The sequence below is a fragment of the Sceloporus occidentalis genome, unplaced genomic scaffold (assembly GCF_023333645.1).
Source record: "Sceloporus occidentalis isolate IW3139 unplaced genomic scaffold, rSceOcc1.0.p SCAF_1, whole genome shotgun sequence".
Classification (NCBI taxonomy): Eukaryota; Metazoa; Chordata; class Lepidosauria; order Squamata; family Phrynosomatidae; genus Sceloporus; species Sceloporus occidentalis.
In genome coordinates, this window is record NW_028316981.1 from 162,353,974 (window position 1) to 162,374,956 (window position 20,983).

The 20,983-nt window shown below is 42.8% G+C and overlaps 1 protein-coding gene across 1 annotated transcript; it reads right to left on the reverse strand.

Annotated features, from left to right (window-relative positions):
- Window positions 1-1,219: 1,219 nt before the first annotated feature.
- LOC149322579 (prostaglandin E synthase 3) lies at window positions 1,220-20,656 on the reverse strand. Its single transcript, XM_089480224.1, has 8 exons — window positions 20,302-20,656; window positions 11,038-11,151; window positions 10,867-10,936; window positions 7,195-7,293; window positions 4,194-4,283; window positions 4,004-4,066; window positions 3,292-3,316; window positions 1,220-2,387 (listed from the first exon to the last, which is right to left on the reverse strand). Coding segments are annotated over exons 1-8 (483 nt in total). The 5' UTR covers window positions 20,304-20,656; the 3' UTR covers window positions 1,220-2,367.
- Between the last annotated feature and the right edge of the window lie 327 nt (window positions 20,657-20,983).

Genomic DNA, 20,983 nt, shown 5'->3' on the forward strand with positions numbered 1-20,983 from the left:
GTAGGGTTAGGGGCGTCTGGAAGAGACGCCCCTTTCTAACCCTAGCACGGACTGAGTCCGTCCTAGGGTGCCCGTGTGTAACAGGCCTGACTTGCCCAAGGCCAAAGGGCTTCCATGGCTCAGTGGGGATTCGAAACCTGGTCTCCAGGGTTGTAGCCCAATGCTCAAACCGCTATATCATGCCGGCTCTCCAGCTATATTGCTTCATGCTATTTGTGCTACAGAGCTCCTGGATTCCACTAAAGGTGATCAACACTGCTTTGGAGTGGTGGTCTCCTCCTTTGGAGGTTTTTCAACAGGATGGACAGCCATTTGTCAGGAGTGCTTTGACTGTGTCTTCCTGCATGGCAGGTAGATGGACTAGATGGCCCTTGTGGTCTCTTCCAACTGTTTGATTATTAAGAAGTGATATGATAGCCCTGTTTCAACATTTGAAGAGATGTCATACTGAAGATGGAGCAAGCTTGTTTTCTGCTGCTCCACAGACTACGACACAGAACAGTGCATTCAAACTACAAGAAAATACTCCGTCTCAACATTACGATGAACTTCCTGACAGTAAAAGCTATTTGACAGCAGAACACAGTTCCTCAGAGAGTGGTGGATCTGCTTCTTTGGAGGTTTTTAAACAGTTTGGACGCCCATCTGTCGGGAGTGCTTTGATTGTGTGTTCCCGCATGGCAGGGAGTTGGACTGGATGATCTTTTGGGTCTTTTCCAACTCTGTGACACATTGTTATATTAACTGTGAGAAAGTACATACCTGTGCCTGAAACCAGGCAGAGGAGTGATTCAGAAATACTGCTGCTGGCATTATTCCTCCTCCATTCCCATAGTCAGGGACTTCTATGGTTCTCTGTTTAGCCTTGACTATTGAAAGGTAAAAATCTTGCCAAGACAACATTCCTCCTTTGATTTCCAAGTAATTTTATTCCAAAATGTGTAAGTTTGGCCTTTTCTAGAATGCAAACCTGATGATTACAACTAAACCCTGGACAATGGAAACAATAGCCAAACATATTGAACTGAGTGCAGCTGGGAGGTCAACATAAGGAGAGTGAAGTATGGGGACTGAAACATGACTTTAGGAATGCTCTTCTCCCTCAGTATTACAAGTCTACATCAAAAGAATGAACTTCCACCTCAATATAACATAACTTAATTCCAGAACTTGTAAAAAAGCAATGCAGAAATCAAGTGTGACATGCAAAAGCTCAACATTTTAAAGGAGGACAAAACTTTTTTATTTTAGTCAAATCACAACACTTTTTTTTAAACTGTTGTCAGTGTACCCACAACTTACAGCTCCTATTTTCTTTTTAAAAGTTTGCTTGGGAATATTACAACTTTCTTTTTTCAAGCAGATGAAATAATCCCACACTATTATTTCAACTAGAAATAAAAGTATTCCATTCCAACAAATAATAAGAATACATGAAGTTACAGCCAGCCAGACAGTTGACAGCCATGGAGTCTTCAACAGTTTATTAGAAATAATGTAGACATTAAAAAAAAAATCCCCACTGCTCTGAACACAAATTGAGGTTTTCAGGCTTATCATAAGCTGGTCAAAAAAAACCCAAAAGAGATCGAATAGTGTATTAACATTTTGTCACTCGCTTTCATACCAACAGTGCAAATACAATTTGGTCTAAATGTACAGATTGACAAGCAACAACGTACACGCTCTCTTACCCCTCCACATTAAGAGATGCAAGAGCTTTGAGGATCAAACAACCAAATGTACAGGCTTCACCCATTTTAAGTTTTAAAGGGGTTGCTAGTTTTAGCTAGGATACCTTGAACACTAACTAGTGATTAAATACAACAAAGTGAAGAGCATTAAACATTAGTGGAACATACCCTGAAGATACCCCTAGAGGTACAGCATGTTACCAATTTAAATTTTGAAAGCCAATTAGAACATTTCTTTAGCCAGTTCTGTTCCAGGCAAAAAATCAGAAACTTTGTTTGCAGTCCACAATGTGAGGGGAAAAGTATATGTTTACCACTTCATGTAAATTGAGTTTTTCCACCGCAATATCTTATGATGAGGCAAAGAGGCGTTGTAAACCCTTTTATTGCAACTGTTTTGTATCGATTGCCTATACCTCAAATGTTTGTCTGTTTTTTGTTTTGTTTTTGGAAGTCTGGAAAAACTTTCATGCATAACATTATTGCCTCACGTAGCTTAAGACTGCCCTGAACAATGGTATGCACCAATCAATGAAGCTGCTTAAAACAGGTTGAAGATGAATTAAAGGATGTATTTTCTGCCTTTAGAGCTATCAACTCAGAAATTCTTATCTCAATTATGAAATGTTGTGATGAAGTTCTTTCCCTAAACCCCAGCACATGTCAGTTTCTTTTATTCCAAGTCTGGCATTTCTGAAAGAAAAAAAATGATTATGGCAATAGCGCTAAAACCAAATGCAGAAAAAAATTATTGTAAACAACAAAACATAACTTTACCCACAAACAGCCTCATCTCCAAAGATACAATAATAAAATTAATCACTGAGGACCTTGCAATTTAGGTTCCACAATTCACCCACCCAAGGCTGACTACTCCAGTGAGAAATATACCCAGCAATACACTTTCCTCACCCTCAAGCGCACTGTACTCTGGATAAGCTAACAGGAGTGCCAAATGCTATTTTACATTTTCTCTATTACAGTACAAACTGAGAGAAACTGCCTCTGCTCCAAGCCTTCATTCCTCGTCAGAGGAATTGGTTGGCAATGTGCAAAGAAACTGTATGTTACTTATATGAGATTCCTCACAGGGACTACTGGGGGGAAGGGCTGATTGGGATCAAGACCCTGAAAATCTTTGAGAAGGAGTAGTCCCAACATGTCTTAAAAGAAGCAGTCATCAGACCACCTCTGAAGAAGTATGTTTTGAGGTAGGCTGCAAGCATTTCTTTTTCAAGCCTGCAGCATTTATGATTTAGGCTCCTAGAGCATTCTATTTTAATCCCTATACTATTTAATATCTACCTGAAACTGATGAGTGACGTTGTCCAGGATTTTAGCACAAAATGTCAACATGAAGGTAACATACTCTTAATTTATACCTAATTTTGACGAGGTAGCAGAATGATGTCTACACTGTGGAAATAATGCAGTTTGGCATCGCTTTAACTGCCATGACTCCATCTTACAGAATCCAGGGATTGGTAGTTTTATGAGGCACCAGCATAACTTGGGAAATATTCATAAAAACCTGATACTTTGGCTAAATGTATGTACATATGCCAAATACATATAGAACAGAGAGTAACCAACTTACTTTCATCATCACTGTCTGGTGAATCCTGCAAAAAAGAAAATAAAAAGTTTAGAAAATAATGTCAGGTCCTAAAGTACATTACTTTTGCTTTTAAATCATGCAGTTTGCAAACTGAAAAACTATGTTGTAGATCTCCATAAGCAACAGTTTTGTTGTTGTTATGTGCCTTCAAGTAGTTTCCAAGTTATGGCAACCCTAAGGAGAATATATCATGTTTTTATTTTTTTAAAGATTTGTTCAGAGTGCCCTTAACTCTGCCTTCTTCTGAGGCTGGCATAGCTTGCCCAAGATCACCCAGTGGGTTTCCATGGCCAAGCAGGGATTTGAACCCTGGTCTCCCAGTGTCTGAATCTAACACTAAAACCACTACACCATGCTGGCTCTCAGACAAAAAAATTAGGTATCTGGAATTTTATGTAGAGAAAACTGTAGTTTGATATGGAGTCATACATGCTTCACATTAATGCCAAAGAGAAATTGAGCATGGGCTCAAAGGTTTATTTGCACTCAAAGGATCAGGTTTCAACATAGAGATAGGGAAGGATATTTGTGCCCATTCCCAAGTAAACGTATAAAATAAGTGGAATTTGAAAGAAAATATGCTCTCTCCAGTTTCCAACAGAAATGGTACAAATGACAATATATAATGTATATTGACATACACCTCAAAAAGCAAACACAAAGGTTCAGAGTACGAAACGCGGCTACTCACATCGTCTGCCCCATCTACTTCTGGCAAGTCTACATCTTCATCACCACCCATGTTGTTCATCATCTAGATTACAAAAGAGAGGGGGGGGATTCAGTGAAGCCTTGCCTTTTTTGACCTGTTTTACATGTACTTAAAACACTTGTTCATGCCAACTATCAAACACATTCCAAACTGCTAAATACCCACTTACTTCAGAAAAGCGATCAAAATTGGACATATCTTCATCTGAATCATCTTCCCAGTCTTTCCAGTTGTTGAAGTCCACACTGAGCCAATTGAGCTGTGGATATAAAAACGAAGTAACATCCAAGTTAAGCAGGCAACTGTGAGGGGCAGGGGCAGAGCATGTTTACAAAGAATATGAGAAGTTTAGAAGCTCCCAAAATGCACACTATTCCTCTTGTTATTTTATATCCTCAAGGAATATTTCCACCCTTAGGGAAGCTAAATGGGTTTTGGGTGTTTGGGACTTTCCTCCCCATCTCATTCCCATAGGCCTCTCTATATGTCTCCCTCCCCCACCCCACCAAAAAATAATAATAATAATAATTAAAAAAAAACACCACAGAATATGGCTTCCAGTCCTCCACATCTTAGTTTAGGATTACTGAAGGTTGTGAGATTAATTCCACAACTGGCAGAATCCACCACTGGCAGCAGACATCTTTTGCTGGATCCTTTTCATGGTTCTAAAAAACTGAAGGGGGGTGATGACTGTACAAGATGTCCAATTACTTTTCATTTTGGCATTTATTTACACATTAGGTGTTCAAACTCAGGGTCACTATAAACAGAATAGGCTCTTTCTCTCCATCAATAGCCAAGAATTGGGAGGGCTACTACTCTCTCAAGAAGAGTGCTCTCATCAATCCACAATAACTTCCCTTACCGCCTGTCATTCTAACCTGATTTGAGGAAAAGCTGCTAAGAAGCCTGTTACTGTACTTAAGGAGTGTGTTTGTATGGTGACAACAACAACATCTTGTAGCTGACATGGACCAGATGTTTACCATGCTGCAAGTTAGGGCTGCATAACTTAATAAGCTGAAACCACCCTCTATGCAGCCTTTGGTTGTTTCTGTTATGGAAATTCTAGATTCAATGGGCACATTGCTAACCCATATACAGAGCACTGAACTGAAGAATGTAATTTACAGCTCATGAAATGGCTGTGAATGCTTCCCATAGCCTTCTGCCTGCCCAGATTTCTCAGTTAGTCTCTTATCCAACATGCTAATTCCTAAACATGGAAGCTCTGTTTAACTAATGTCATCTTTGAATAAATTTGTATGTGAATTGTTGGCTTTCAACTAGAAATTAAGATAATTTATTGAGTTTACAATGCTAAAAACAGTTGTTGTTCAACTTCTTCGTGTAGCTACTAAAGATCCTCTGCTTCAAACTGCTAGGCAGCATGGAGAGCTGTAGATAAGGTGATGATTTATCTTAACTACAGAAAGGAGATAGGTGTTTGCAGGAGACAATTTGTCAAAACAAGAATGCATGCAAGGCAATTAAATTTTAAGTATTACACATCAACTATCCGGCTACATTCTGTGTCTTTACAGATGGGGAATTAAAGAAATTTCAATTGGCTGAGCCAGCAGAATCTTTTTACTGGTCTTAAAACCAGGTCTGAAGCTTAATCCCAGCAGGCCCAACCTAAGGTTTCGACACTTGATGAAGCCTTTCCACAACAAAGTTGATGTCATTATTTATTGAGCCAGTCACAACGTAACAACTACCAGCCCATTCCAGTCTTAGACTTCAGTTTCAATCTATGAATCATTTTTCTTTCTTTTGTTTTTTTATTTTGATTCCCTCTATTCCCTCTTCTCCACTTTTTTTCCTTCTTTCTCTGCTTTATTTGTTTCACTGTATTCTATAAGTTTAGTCTTATTAGAGTTCCATTTATTTTATCTATTTTAACCCCCCCCCCCCCCGTGCTTTTTAAGAGTGTCCTGTGAGACAAATAAGTTAAGGAGAGGGAGAACAATGGAGCAGTGGATCACAATGTTTTCTTCAACTAGAAGTCCATGCCTTTTCTTTTTGTTTTCTCCCTTCATATCTTTTGGATTTTTATTATTTTAGTTTTTGAATTTGTTTAAGTGTTTTGGAGGGAGGTAATCTGGGTAACAAACAAACAAACAAACAAACAAACAAAAAACCCCAAGTACATTCTAAGTTAAAAGAATATAAAACAAACAGCTGGTATAAAGCTGCCACTGTATTCTTACAAGAAACCCATCTAAAGACAGGGGATGCAAACAAGCCTTCAGAAAAATTGTAACAGTGAGATCTGTTACAAATATTTCTAGATGGTGTAAGGGAGTGGCATTTCTAATCTGTAAAATATCCAAATGGGTGCTTTTTGATTTCACTTGTAAGATATTTAGAATAATTAAAAGCCTGATTAATGGTTATGGGCCTAATAGTGATATACCAAAATGTTTCATAATTGTTTTATTAACAAAACAATACACAGCTAGAACTACTTTACAGGCATATAAGAATGAATATGGTTTAACTGATTTTACCCAGAAGATAGGGTAAAATGAGGAATGTCCCAACAGGATTCTAGCACTTTGCCTTAAAGATCAAACAGCAAAGCAATGATATTTTAGCAATCAAAGATGAAAGCTATTATATATATATATTTATATATATGTATATATATATGTGTATATATATATGTGTGTGTGTGTGTGTGTTTGTGTGTGTATGTATGTATGTATGTATATATATATATATATCCCCTACAAAAATAAATCTTCAGTGTTTGATTTTTTTTTTTTGGCAAATCTTTATTGCTTTGATAATGCAATTGACCAACAGGATATGGAGACTTCCTTGACCTTTCCTCATCTTAGTGTATCACAAAAACAATTTCTTTTGGAACTTTCACACTTACAGATACAGTGGGCCCTCGCCTTATGTGGGGATCCGTTCCGGATCCGTCCGCGTAAGGCGAATTCTGCCTATGCTCAAGCCCCATTGGAAACAATGGGGCTCGTGCGCGGCGGCGCACGGGGTGCAACGGGTGCGCGCACCCATTCAATTGAATGGGACGCGCCACCCCTTCCGCCCCACACGCGCCCCGCGGCTTGAGCGCATATGCTCAAGCCGCATAAAGCACGCCCGCGTATGGTGCGGGCGCGCTGTATAAAGCAGTACATTGAAATGAGTATTACCTTTGCCCGCTCTTTTGTTAACCGTGGCCACGACTGGCCAGATTCCCCTTTTCGTAAACAACATAACACAGATCTGTCTGTTCTTTTATGCTTTGATTCCTGAAAAGAAAGAAAAGTCCCTCTAAGATAAACACAAGTCTAATTTTCATAGAAAGATAATGTACCATTTTAAGCTACAGATGAAAACCGACATGATTGCAAACTCCTCCATTTAAAAACATTCAATCACACAGATCTAATTCTACAGTATCAACAGCTAAAAAACAGCATTCTGCCCTGCAGAGAAGCCAGGGTGATGTAGTCGTATAAACTAGGACTCTGGAAGACCAAGGTGCAAATCTCTGTTCAACCATGGAAACCCAGTGGGTGACAATGAACAAGTCACACTCTCTTGTCTTTAAAGCTGACTTGGATCCCATCCCAGGAGAAAGGTGAAGCATAAATTCAATAAATAAATAGTTAAATAAATAAATAATAAAATAAAGGAAGGCAATGTAACCTTCCTCTGAATTAATATTGACAAGAAAACCTAGAGTAACATTGCTATAAGTCAGAGATGACTTGAAGGCACACAACAAGCAGCCCAAGCCATGTAACGAATTGCCTCAAACTATGCCCACCAGCTACATTAGCCATCAAACTGGTCATAACCAATAGAAGTTAGACATGAATGTCTTCACCAGTAGTATAAACATAGTTATCAACCTATAGTCATGAAACCTGCAATTACTATGAATTTTGCAACCTTTTTTCCACTGGGACCTTATCTGAATAGAATGAGGGGTCTGGTGGGACAGAGGAGTAGGAAAGAAAAGAACTGATGTACATCTAATGACACAGACCACTTCTTACTCAAATGCCTTGAACAATGACCGGAACATAATACAGTGAGCAAATTAAGAGAGAAAAACTGCATACTGCACTCTCTGGTAATTACCAAAAGTTTACAACATTGTGATTATAACAAATATTTCCGCCTTGTCATGGACGGACCATTTCCTGGTGGAGGCTAAAATCAAGGCTTCTACCCAGATCCCTCCCGGGGGTGACAGACCTATTAGAATGGTCCACCCTCAAAGGCTGATGGAACCCAAAAGGTTCCAAGAAGCCCTAGAGGGATATATGGTTGGATGTGACGGCAATTCTGTTGATGCCCTGACTACTATCTGGGATACTGATCTCTCCAGGCTATATACAGTATCACTCCCAAGCATCTTCTCAGGTCTGCTTCCAAAAAACAGCCCTGGTACATGGAAGATCTCCGGGCAAGGAAGCGGGTCCTGCGACGACTAGAGCGTAAATGGCGGAGACACCAGAACTTAGCTGACAAGGCACTCCTGGCCTCTCTTTTGGAGGACTATGGAGTGGCAATAGACACGGCAAAGAACTCGTTCTATGCTGTGCGTATCGCGTCCGCGGAGTCGCGTCCAGCAGAGCTTTTCAGGGTGGTGAGGGAGCTTAATCAGCTTCCCTCCTCCCTGAACCCTATTTTGGAACCATCCAAGGCCTGCTGTGACCAATTTAACAACTTCTTCGCGGATAAAACCTCTCAGATAAGAGCTGATCTCGACGCCATTATTGGGTCAGAAACCAGAGTAGAGGTCTCCAGAGCTTCCGTGGACTCAATTGTACTGGATCATTTTGAGCCTGTAAATACTGAGGATGTGGACAAGATCCTTAGAAGTGTTAGGAAGACAACTTGTTCTCTCGATCCCTGTCCCTCGCAGCTAGCGGCTCAGGGGGGAGCAGCTGTAACAACCATGTTACACCGAATAATTAATACATCACTCAGGGATGGGCAATTTCCATCCAGCTTAAAATTGGCCATTGTAAAACCGCTGATCAAAAAGCCCTCCCTTGACTCCCTGATGCATAATAATTACCGGCCTGTCTCGCTATTGCCTTTCCTGGGGAAGGTGATTGAGAGGGCAGTTGCAATCCAGCTTCAATCGATCTTGGATGATGCTGATTATCTGGACCCATTTCAAACCGGGTTTCGGGCGGGCTATGGAGTTGAGACTGCCATGGTCGATGATCTTCGTCTGGGCATCGACAGGAGTAGCAAGTCCCTGTTGGTGCTCTTGGACATCTCAGCGGCTTTCGATACCATTGACCATGGTATCCTTCTGGAACGCCTGAGGGAGTTAGGAATCGGGGGCACTGCACTCCAGTGGTTCCATTCCTATCTCTCAGGTAGATTCCAGATAGTGCAGCTGGGAGACGTGTGCTCCGATAAGAGGGCCCTTACATCGGGTGTCCCTGAAGGAGCCATTCTGTCTCCCATGCTATTCAACATTTACATGAAACCGCTGGGAGAGATCATCTGGAGACACGGGGCGCGGTGTTATCAGTACACTGATGACACTCAAATATGTTTCTCTGTGTCTCCGACTGATGCAGTGACCAGGGATGGCATCTCTCCTCTAGATACCTGTCTGGACTCGGTAATGGGCTGGATGAGGGAAAACAGACTCAGTTTGAATCCAGAGAAAGCGGAAGTGCTTGTGATAGGCTCCCCCGGCCCGGGATTGGATGTTTGTCCACCTGTCCTGAACGAGGTCATGCTCCCCTTGAAGGACACCGTTCGCAGTTTGGGGGTGCTTCTGGACTTGTCACTCCACCTTACATCTCAGGTGGATGCGACGGTCAGGACCACCTGTTATCAACTTCAGTTGATACGCCAGCTGCAACCCTTCCTGGGCCGGGGGGACCTTGAAACAGTGGTACATGCTCTGGTAACCTCTCGTTTGGATTTCTGTAATGCGCTCTACATGGGGCAACCCTTGTACCAAACTCGGAAGCTGCAACTGGTCCAGAATATGGCAGCTAGACTGGTCACTGGAGCTTCCAGGGCCAGCCATATAACACCGGTACTTAAAGATCTACACTGGCTGTCTATTCGCTTCCGGGCGCAATACAAGGTGTTGGTTATCACCTATAAAGCCCTAAATGGCTTGGGCCCAGGGTACTTGGAGGACCGTCTCTCTCCATATAATCTGCCCCGCGCTCTCAGATGGGCCGGGAAGCAACTCTTCAGAGTTCCAGACTCAAAATATGCCATGACAACGCAGAGGGCCTTCTCTATCTCGGCCCCAAAGCTCTGGAACTCGCTTTCCGGTGAGCTCCGTTCGGCCACCTCTCTTGACCAGTTCAAGAAGGAGTTAAAAACTTACCTGTTTCAACAGGCTTTTCCCTAGCTCTCCCCGATGTAGCCCTCCCCTCTCTTACTGTTTTTGTTGTAGTATTTCGAGCTAGCCAGATTTTGTAATTTGTAATTGCTACTGCAATTTTTAATGTAAAGTTTTTGCTGTTTTTATTGTGTCTTATATTGTATTGGTATGCTGTACTGGCATGTGTATGTAATCTGCCTTGATCATTGGAAAGGCGGACTAGAAATAAATATGTTATTTATTATTATTTATTATTAGCATGTGGCCATAGAAAAATCACATGTGAAGCTACAAAACTGCCTGCTAGATACCAATACACAAAGAACATCCCACCAGTCCATGTTTTCAAAATACTCAGTACAACACAACCTTCTCACATAGCATAAAAACAACAGGTAAAAATCACCATCTATTAAGTTATCAGCTTACTAATAACATACAGCCTAATGCTACTGTGACTCACTAAAAGCAAGCATTGGATAGAAGAAGATGGGAAACTTACATTTGGATCAATAGAATTATAAAGGTCAATTTCATTTAAATGCTTGAAGTTATCATTTCCTCCGAGGCAACTGCAGAAAATGGGAGGAAAAATGTATACTGTCAACATAAAAGAGCCATTTTATTCCAACAGATTTTATTTGTATTCACAATCAACTTTCAAACTGCTTACCTGAACGTAAGTTTGGATTTTTCAAAATTTACATTAACGTCTTTACTGTCTTCAACACAGAATTCAATAAAGACATAGTCCTTTCGGTCATACCACTTTGCAGAAGCAGGCTGCCTAGAAAATTAGAGAATTTGAACTTTGAGAAACAAAAATGTAAACAATAATTTCACAAATTAATAAATAGCTTAAACTAAGTATCAATGGTGTCTTATCACATAGGTTTGCGTTTTTGAACAGGCTCTTAAGAATGGACCAGATTCTTAAGGTTCTCTAACCATTTTACCATGCTTTTCTAATAAATGCAACTTTGTGCATATGATTGGTAGATGAAGCTATAGCAGAAAGAGCTGAAAGCAGATCACTCTTCCGCTATCCTCATAGGGGTCTTCTCCCAATATCATGGTGAGGGTTGCTCCCAGAAGTAAAGGATGACTATGAGGAACTCAAGGAGGTCAATCAAGAGAGGAGTTTAAGGCACATATAGGTGTATCTCAGCAAGGGGATCACCAAGAAGGCTACAAACAACACTGCAGTTTAGTTCGCAATGGGTAGATAAAATTCAGTTTAGGTCACTGATTCTCAAAGGGGGGGAACGGGACAGTAATGACTGGGCCACCAGTCATTTGAGGACTCCTCCCAAACTACAAAAGGTTAAGCTGGGGGGAGGTATATGCTAATGAGAGCTTACATCACATGCTAATGAGAAGTTACATCATAGCTGACCTAAGGCCCAACTGGCCAATCAGAGAGTAGAGCGGGAGTTTTGAGAATCCTTCACCTGAGGTCTTTAAAAGCCCCTGAGGCCATGTGGTCTTTAGTCTTTTGTCTTCTTGTTTTGGGAGCCCAGCTGTTGAGCCTGTGCCAGAAGGGCAGACTTAAGGGAAGCAAGTTGAGCTAAACCAGGGGTAGGCAACCTGCGGCCCGTGGGCTGGATGCGGCCCGGCAAGGCCTTGGGACCGGCCCCAGCCTGGTCCTGCCACCGATTGCCGCCAGAGCCTTTGGCCTCTCGCGTGAGGGTGTGGGGCCTTTGGCCTATCAGGAGGAGGCGGGCAAGGGGGGGCAAGTGGCAGGCAAGGGGGGCAGTTGTCTATAGAAGCCTCCGAAACATGCATTTATAATTATTAACATTTTAAAAAAAAAAATCAGCAAATTTTAGCATGTCCTCCATTTTTATAAAAGTGTCCTCCATTTGAAATTTTTGTCCTACATTTGTCCCGGTTTATTTATTTATTTATTTTTTAAAAAAATCAATTATTTATTTTTTGGCTTCGGCCCCCAGCTCAAAAAGGTTGCCTACCCCTGAGCTAAACAATGAGAGCCAGCTCCTTGCATCCAAAACCCATCAAAGACTGCACATCCCATCTCTGTGTGAGTAGCTTAGGAATTGTGTTAGCTAGTGCATCTAGGCTTTTGTTATGTTAACTTTTGGCTTGCCTGAAATGAATATGGCTCCAGGGATCATCACAGGGACACATGAGATTTAGAGGCCCTGATTCCTCCTCCTCTTCCCAAACCTTTTTATGTGTAAAATTTACACATGTGTTGACTTAAACATTGAATTTATTTAAATAAATCAATTCTAATTTATGTTATTTCCTCATAAAATGTTAAAATATGAATGAGTGCATGAAAATACACCCATTAAAAAAACAAAATATTTTTATTAATACACTATGTTGAGTGGGGGTGGGGTTTGATGTCTGTATGTAAATGTAAAGGGAGGTCCCAAGAGTAAAAAGTTACAATATCACTGGTTTAGGTTCTTCAAAAATGTACATCACAGAAAGTTTTAATTAGATCTATCTTCTCAAACTCCCTTCCCCCACCAAGATGTACAATGAATGTCAGAATGTTTACTAAGCACTTTCTAAAAAGGAAAGCCCACTGTTTTGTAAAGTACATATGAAGGCAATATTTGGCCAGGCTGGGTATTCCTTGCTTAGGGAAAACCCCATGAATTTTGTGGGGTCACCATGAGTTGACAGGAGACTTGAAGGAGAGAGAGAGTGTGTGTGTGTGCGCATGCACACACATACACACACTAGCTTTCTAGATGAGGCAAAAGCATCTAGTAAATTGCTTTTAGAGCCTGAATGATCTCAGAGTTTAATTATGTACTTTCCTACAGGTACTCATAGTCTGTTCAGACAAATACTATTTCAAGTCTTCCATCTCTAATATGTGGTTTAATTCTTCCTCCTCCTCCTCTCTCTTTTGCTTTTTACAAATGCCAAATCAGCAAGCTTCAAAGTAACCAAAGGTTATGTTAGATTCTATGTTACCAAATAGAAAACATCAAGGATGTTTTTCCCCTTCAAATACTGGCTTTTAACATTTAATATAATACGATTCATCTTTCAGTTTGGTATTTTGGATATTTGCTATCTTGTCAAGTAAACAAGGAGGTTGTTAGCCAAGGAACACACACAAGGAGATACACTCAATCCCCTTAAGAACATTGCTGCCTGCCTTGCAGCATGACAGAACTGACATTTCCATTAATATCGCAATTCATACAAAGCTGCCCCCCCCCCCCCTTTAGGACGCCACAATAAATCAAATGACCACAATGATATGATCAGTCTGTTATGTAAAGGCACCATCTCTACTAAGAGATACATCTGTGCAAATGCTTTTAGACTGGGAGTGAATCATTACAATGGTCATGAAAGGCTCACAAGCTGAACCATGATGCTGTAGTTATGACTGTACAGTACTGTGTATTATAACATCCTAGAACAGGAAGCAGAATATAGGACTTCACAAGTTCATAACATACTAACAAGTTCTGTTGAGCAGAACAGTGTGTGTTGAAGCCACAGCAGAGTCAACCTTTGTTGCCATGGTCTCGATATAAACAATGGCAAAGCCAGCATCACAGGTTAGGTGTTACAATCAAAGCCGTGAACTTCCAGAAAGCAGAATGCATCATCACCATGACATGATTTCTTCCTTCAGTGACTTTCTATCAAAGCTCTGTATTGCATCTTAATCCCCAAGTTGTTGCGCCTTCAAGTTATTTCTGATTTAGGGCAACCCTAATGTGAACCTATCACAGGGTTTTCTGGGACTGAGAATGTGAACAAGAATCAAACCCTGAGTTGTAATCCAACGTTCAAACCACTACACCGCACTGCCTCTCTAATTCCTTTCAAAAGGTCTTCACAATGACTGCAATTTCTACAACTGGTAGCATTCTCATTTGTCTTCCATAAATCTCCTAACCAATGTATTTAGAGGACAAAAAAGTCTTCACATTCAAAAGAGGGGGGAACCCCCCCCCCCCCCAATTCATTCCAGAGAATCCCAGTTCAGCTCAAGGGATAGTGGCTATCAAGTGGCATTTATAAGCTTCATTTTTAACACGCATATGGCTGCCATTCAAGAGATTCTACTTTAAAATGCTAATTTGACCAACATATTTATTGTACAGTGGCTACAAGATCCCACCTGTTCTTGGATGCTAAGCAGGGTCAGCCCTGATTAGTACTAGATGGGAGACTGTCAACGAATATCAGGTGCTATAGGCTATATTTCTGAGGGAAAATTGGCAAAATCACCTTGTACCATTTCTTGCCTAAGAAAACACACAGAGATCACACACAGAGACAGGTTTTATACCTGTTATGTAATTCAGAATTGACAACTGCTCTAAAAGAATGATCCCTTTGACTTGTGACCTGTATAAAGACACTCCTATGATTTATGGTGATTCCACTTAGGAATTTCAACCAAAATGGAAACAAAGAGAAATATCTTTCTTATGAGTTTCAGTTATTGAGCTCATTTCAGAGTCCAACAAAGCCCTGAACTGAGTACATTTAAGTACAATTTTAGACATCCTTGAGTCTATATTTGGTGAGGCTGCAAAAGCACTAAGTTTTGACAACTATGTCCTGGCACCCACCCAATCACTTCAGAAAAAAAGTGGTGGGGGCAAATTCATTTTAAGGGCAATTATAGCATACTGTGTCCACAAGGGCTTGGGGCATAGAAGTGTTTAATGGCAAATCAGTTGCAGAAGCAAAAGAGGTGATGGGTGTAAAAATGCTTCATGTAACTCTGAAATTAACCCCCCCTCCAGAAGTGGACAGTTGGGTTTGCATCCTGCAATATTCTATGTAGCAATGGCAATTAAGCCACCTGCATACAGGCTGAATCTCGCTTAACCAAAATGCTTGGGATCAGAAGTGTTCTGGACTCTTGGGGTTTTTAGAATACCTGTATTTACATATATGTTCATAACGATATATCTTGGAGATGAAACCCAAGTCTAAAGACAAAATTCATTAATAATTCATAAACACCTCATACACATATTTATAACCTGAAAATAATTTTATACAATATTTTTAATAACTTTGTGCATGTAAGAGTTTTGGAAAAGTTTGGTTTTTGGAGTATTTTGGATTTCAGAATTTCAGATAAGGCAGACTCAACCTGTATCGGTCCTTCTTCACGCCTATCTAGATGCAGCTTAAATTTCTCCCTCACTCATATAGCCACATACTCTACATCAGTGATTTCCAAGCTTTGGTCCTCAAGAGCTTTTGGACTTTTGTTTCCATAATTCCTGACTGTTAGCCAAGTCAGCTGGGAACTCTGGGATCTGAAGTCCAAAACAAATAGAGGACCAAAGATTGGGAACCACTGCTCTGCATCATGAGCAAACTCCATTGTGCACACATATTTCCAGACACAAAATGAAAAGCTATGGCTCAGTAAAATGGCTTGCTTTGCAGCTGGAATGTCTTACAGTCTTAAGGTCCCTAGCAGCTAAAGACAAAGGTTGGAGAAATCCCCAAAAGCTACTGCCTGTTAATGAAGGCAAGACTTAGTTAAATCTGACTCAGTACAATATGTTCCTATATTCCTAAATTCTTCAATGATGTTCTTCTCCTAAGTCACACATATACTCAGATACACTAGCAAACATGTGCTCTTATTATACCTGCAGAATTTTTAATTCATGGTCCAGATTCCCCACTTGTACTTACATTCACCTCTCAATGCAGAATACTCAGACCTCCACATGGAAACTCATATCTTCCCTCAAACCCTACCCTTTAAAAGAGCTAACAGATCCCTAGTGGACAGTGCTTCTAGTGTTAAGAACTGAAGCCACATCTCAGCCCTTCTTGTGCTAAATGCTGCCTGCCTCATTATCTTTTTGCGTCAACTATTTTTCCTATTACTAGAATTTGCTACATATAGGTGGGTTACAGACCGCCATAAAGTACGCACTCTGCGCGTACTAGGGTTAGGAAGGGCTGTATTAGGGTTAGGAAGGGTCTTACTTTCCTCACAGCCCTTCTTCCTAGTATGTGCGGAGCACGTCCTTAATGGCAGTGCCCATCCACATGGGTGCCGCCATTTTGACGTCTTGAACACATAGCATCCAAACATGTCGTGGCGGAAGTGATGCCATGAGGGCGCGCTTCGCCCCTCGCGGCGCCACTTCCGCGTTTTGAAAAGGAGTGCCATTTCAGCGCTCCTTTTTCGCTGCGCCGGGAAGCCTCGCGGTCTGGCTGCTGGGGCTTCCCTCCACAGCGAATGGCGGCAGCGGGAAAATGGCCGCTTGAGGGCGGTCTGTAACCCGCCATACTCAACATTTTCAAGAATCAACAGGTGATACCATAGTTCTAGTAAGTCATGCATTACATATATATATATATATAGAGAGAGAGAGAGAGAGAGAGAGCGCAGTCCCTCCAAATTATCTTTCCATATCCATTGTTTTCGTCAGCTCCTCCCAAAAGATGCGGCAATTCAATGGTAGCATGAAGACTATTAAGATGTTGGCTATGATGATCAAGATAGTCTAATAACATTATCCTATGCACATTACAGCACCAAATCTTTGAAGGATACATCACACCTTTATTCTTTGTATCTACATACTCACTGAATCTTTCATCCTGAAATTCATCCTCCTCCCTCCCTAACTGTCATCTTTCGGCCTCTGAGGGAGAGAGAAGGCTGGCCCAGTACCATCAGGGGCTAGCCTGAAGAAGAAGAGCCCTCCCTCCGGTCCATCTGCCTTGGTCCAGGCCTCAGAGGGAGAGAAGAATGCTGGACCTGATTCCCTCCCTCCCTCACCATTCCCTTCTCCTTTTGTGTCGTGTCTTTTAGATTGTAAGCCTGTGGGCAGGGAACTGTCTGTTATCCCCTCTACTGTAAACCGCTCAGATTCCCAGTGATGGGGCGGTATATAAATAAAACCTATTATTATTATTATTATTATTATTACTATTCAGCACAGGTATTCTTGACAGAACTATGTGAAAGCAGTTTATGATTTCATTTGCTTTTAGGAACTTTGGATTCATAGGAATTCCTACACAAACATGATGACTTGGATCATCAGCAATAGAGTAACTTTCAACGGGCTGTTTATCCAAGAAACTGAGAGAAAGTAGAAGAAACAAAATTAATAGGACCTAACATATGGTTTCTGGGGCAAGTCTTAGTGCAACTCTTGACACCAACACAAAGGAATTACCAGTTATAGTCCCAAGAGGGTTAACAGAAACCAGGGACACATGCTATGTAGTAGCATACGGTGCTTGATAAGAACAATCAAGCTGATAGGCACAAGGAACAGGACTTTCTTAGTGGCGGTCTACTGTTTGCAGTACTTTATTCCAAGTGATGTCCAGAATTCCCTATTATAACAAGCCTTCAAGCAGGCCTGAAAATCTTATCTTTTCACCTTGGTGACATTGTGTAGAAGATACTAGCTTGTTTTAAGTGTTTTGGGATTCTGTCTTACTTTTATTTTATGGTTTTAATGTTTTATTCCACCTGAGGATTTTCTCTAAGAGCTGGCCGGCAAGTATTTCAAATAAATAAATAAATAAACCAAATAAATAAATAATAACAATTTGATTTTCTGCCTGAGCCCTGAGTTTATGTATTCACTTTCCCTTCATTTATGTTCCAATTCCTCCGTTTACCAGTGCTTGGTTTAGTCAAATTGTGATATAGTGATACACCCTAAGCATGCAGATTATGGTTTACCCAAACACAGCTAGCTCAAAAGTAGGCTTCCAAATCTGATTTAGAGGCAAATGAACATTAGCAAGAACCACAATGTGTGTAATTCATTGGTAGCAATGAACTATGGTTGGACCAAGCCAATATGTTAATCAGAGCATTCACAAGGGGAGGAGGGTGGGGTAAGTTCACAAGACCAAGGCTAAGATATGAACATCCAAACTAGGATCTGCTGTTGTGAAGTACTGTTTCCAATGATATTTCATCTAGTCATTAAACCCTTATTTCTTTCCAAACCAGTTGGACATCTTTATTCAAGAAAACAGCAGCAATAATTTGGTCAAGGTCACCGAGTGTGAAGAGAGACAAAACATCTCTGGTGCTTCTTGGTCCCTCAAGGTAAGTTTTTGTGGTTTCAAGAAGAACAGACAGATTTTATGGATCAGCATTTTATTTCACTCTCACGTTTCAGGCATTGTGCTTACTCTATTTCTTTCTTTTACTCTGTGTGGAATAGTTTCCCTCACACTGCTGAATTTGGCCTTTCCTCCCTGAACTTTACTGTCTGGTCTCTCTGCTTTAACACCATCTATCTATCTATTCCTTAAGTTGGCATGCAGATACCCCTGCATAAGGCGGTGTGGGTGCAGCCAGCTCCTGCGCGCAAGGTGAAGCGGCTTGAAGGTCCAATCCAAGACAGGCATAAGAGGAACGCGTCAGGACATCTGTGAGCTTTCCTAAAACCATAGAGAGCAACAAGTAATGAAACCTGCAACATTCTCCAAAGAGGTGAGACAGGCAGGGAAGTGCAGGAGCAATCACTCCAAAGTCATAGAATCATAGAATCATAGAATCATAGAATCGTAGAGTTGGAAGAGACCACTAGGGCCATCCAGTCCAACCCCCTGCCATGCAGGAAATCCAAATCAAAGCATCCCTGACAGATGGCCATCCAGCCTCTGTTTAAAGACCTCCAAGGAAGGAGACTCTATCACCCTCCGAGGGAGTGCATTCCACTGCCGAACAGCCCTTACTGTCAGGAAGTTCCTCCTAACGTTCAGGTGGAACGTTCAGTGCGGACACTCCTGCTGGGCCTTAGCTGTTTCTGGAAAGAAGGCAATGCCTGCCTCAAAAATCCCCTCTACCCTTAAAGTCTGCTCTGTGCAGCTATGACCAACAGGAACCCACTCCCAAACGGGAGGCCAACTGGCCGCTCCAGAACTAAAACCCTGCCCTCCAAACCAGACGCGCCTCTTCAGTCGAGGCCTTTCCCTTCTTAGAGGAGAAAATGTTGATGACCATTTTTGATATTCATTAAGTGGAATGCTTCTCCTAATGGGAAAAAAGAGCATGTTTGACCTGCAGACCAGTGCTATCATCTGCTCTTCTCTCAGGCTTCTTTCTTAGTCTGGGAAACAGGCGCCCAAACTGGTTAATCTAATATAATTAGGGACTGCCGTGTCAGTCTGTAGGACTCAGTATGCAGAGAGGCGCCTCTGAGGCTGAATAAAGAGGTGGGCTTCCATAGAGTTAAGTCTAGGAAAGCTCCTGCTGCCGACTTCTTTCTTCCAGTGAGTCTCCCTACAGAATAGTTAGGGACATTAAAAGAAGCCCACTATGACAACCTTCTACTCCATGCCACCCTGGTTTCGGTTTCCTAATCCCAGAGACTGCGGGAGGCCCCCCTCCTCCTCCTCTGCCTAGCCTGGGGCCCTGGCTTTCTCTCTCCGTCCCCCGGCTGCTCCTCCTCCTCCTCCTCCCTCCCGCCATGAGCTCCCAAACTGAAACCGGCAGCCCTTCCCCCTCCCCTCCCCTCCCCTCCGTCCACATGGCTGACCCCGCAGTCCCTGCCAGGCCTCGCCCGCCTCCACTCTCCTCCCCCTGGCCGAGCCTTTCGGGGGCCTGATGGAGGTAAAAAGCCTCCCCAGAAGGCCGGCTAGCCAAGGGCCAGGCCGGGCGAGGCTTCTTCACAAGGGCCGCCCAGTCCGTGGGGGAAGAGGAGGCCCCACGTTCGGCCTGACAGCCTGGAAAGCCCCCCCAGACACCAACTACCCAGGGCTGCCTCCCTCGAAGCGCCTGCTGTGCGGATCTGTCTAGAGACAGGTGTCTCTAAGGAGACTTCGACCGACATCTCCACCCCAGAGGCCCCGGACTATCCCCCGAAGGAGCCCAGAGGAGAGGCAGGAAGCAGACACCAGCCTTTATTCATGCTCCCCGGCTTCCTCCAGGGCGCCTCTGGCCCTCCTTCCTTCCCACTCACTCACTCACATGGCGGACGGCGTTAGCGGCGGCTCTGGCTCCTCTTCTCCGCTCTCTCTCTCTCTCTCGGAAACCTCGGGCCTGAAGGTCTCTCGGCAAGGACGGCGGGAGTGGCGGCGTCGGCGAGGGCAACGGCGCTGGCCTCTCCTTCCTTCTTCCTCCTTTCCTTCTAGCTCTCTCTCTCTCTCTCTTTCTGGGCTCAAAGGCTGAGGCCTGTTACCCACAAAGCAACGCGCATGCGCGCCCTACCCCCCCTGCGCGCGCGCTCCTTCTCCAGCAACGGCGGTTTCCCAGCGGCTGGTGACGCAGCAAAATGCCCACTCCCCTCCTCCTGCTCCTTCCTTCCACCGGCGCGCCTCTGAGGGTTCGCTGTGGCGCATGCGCACCTCTCCCTCTCTTCACCACGCACCAGCCCTCCCTTACAGCCAGACGTTAGGAAGGGCGCATGCGCGTCACACGCCGCCCTCAACGGCCCGCTTAGCAAGAGCCTCCGATGGCTCGCTATGGCGCATGCTCCCCCTCTCTGTCTTCCCCAACTCCCTTACAACCAGACGTTAGGAAAGCGCGCATGCGCATCACTCGCCGCTTTGCCGGCCTCAATGGCACGCATATCAAGAGCCTCCCGATGGCTCGCTATGGCGCATGCGCACCCCGTCTCTATCTCTGTCTTCCCCCTCCCCACCAGATGCTC

Coding starts and splice junctions, on each gene's coding strand:
- LOC149322579 (XM_089480224.1), bottom strand. Junction 7,294..10,866: donor ATAATTCTATTGATCCAAAT/GTAAGTTTCCCA, acceptor CTTTCTTTTCAG/GAATCAAAGCATAAAAGAAC. Junction 3,317..4,003: donor AAGTAGATGGGGCAGACGAT/GTGAGTAGCCGC, acceptor TCTTTTTTGCAG/GATTCACCAGACAGTGATGA.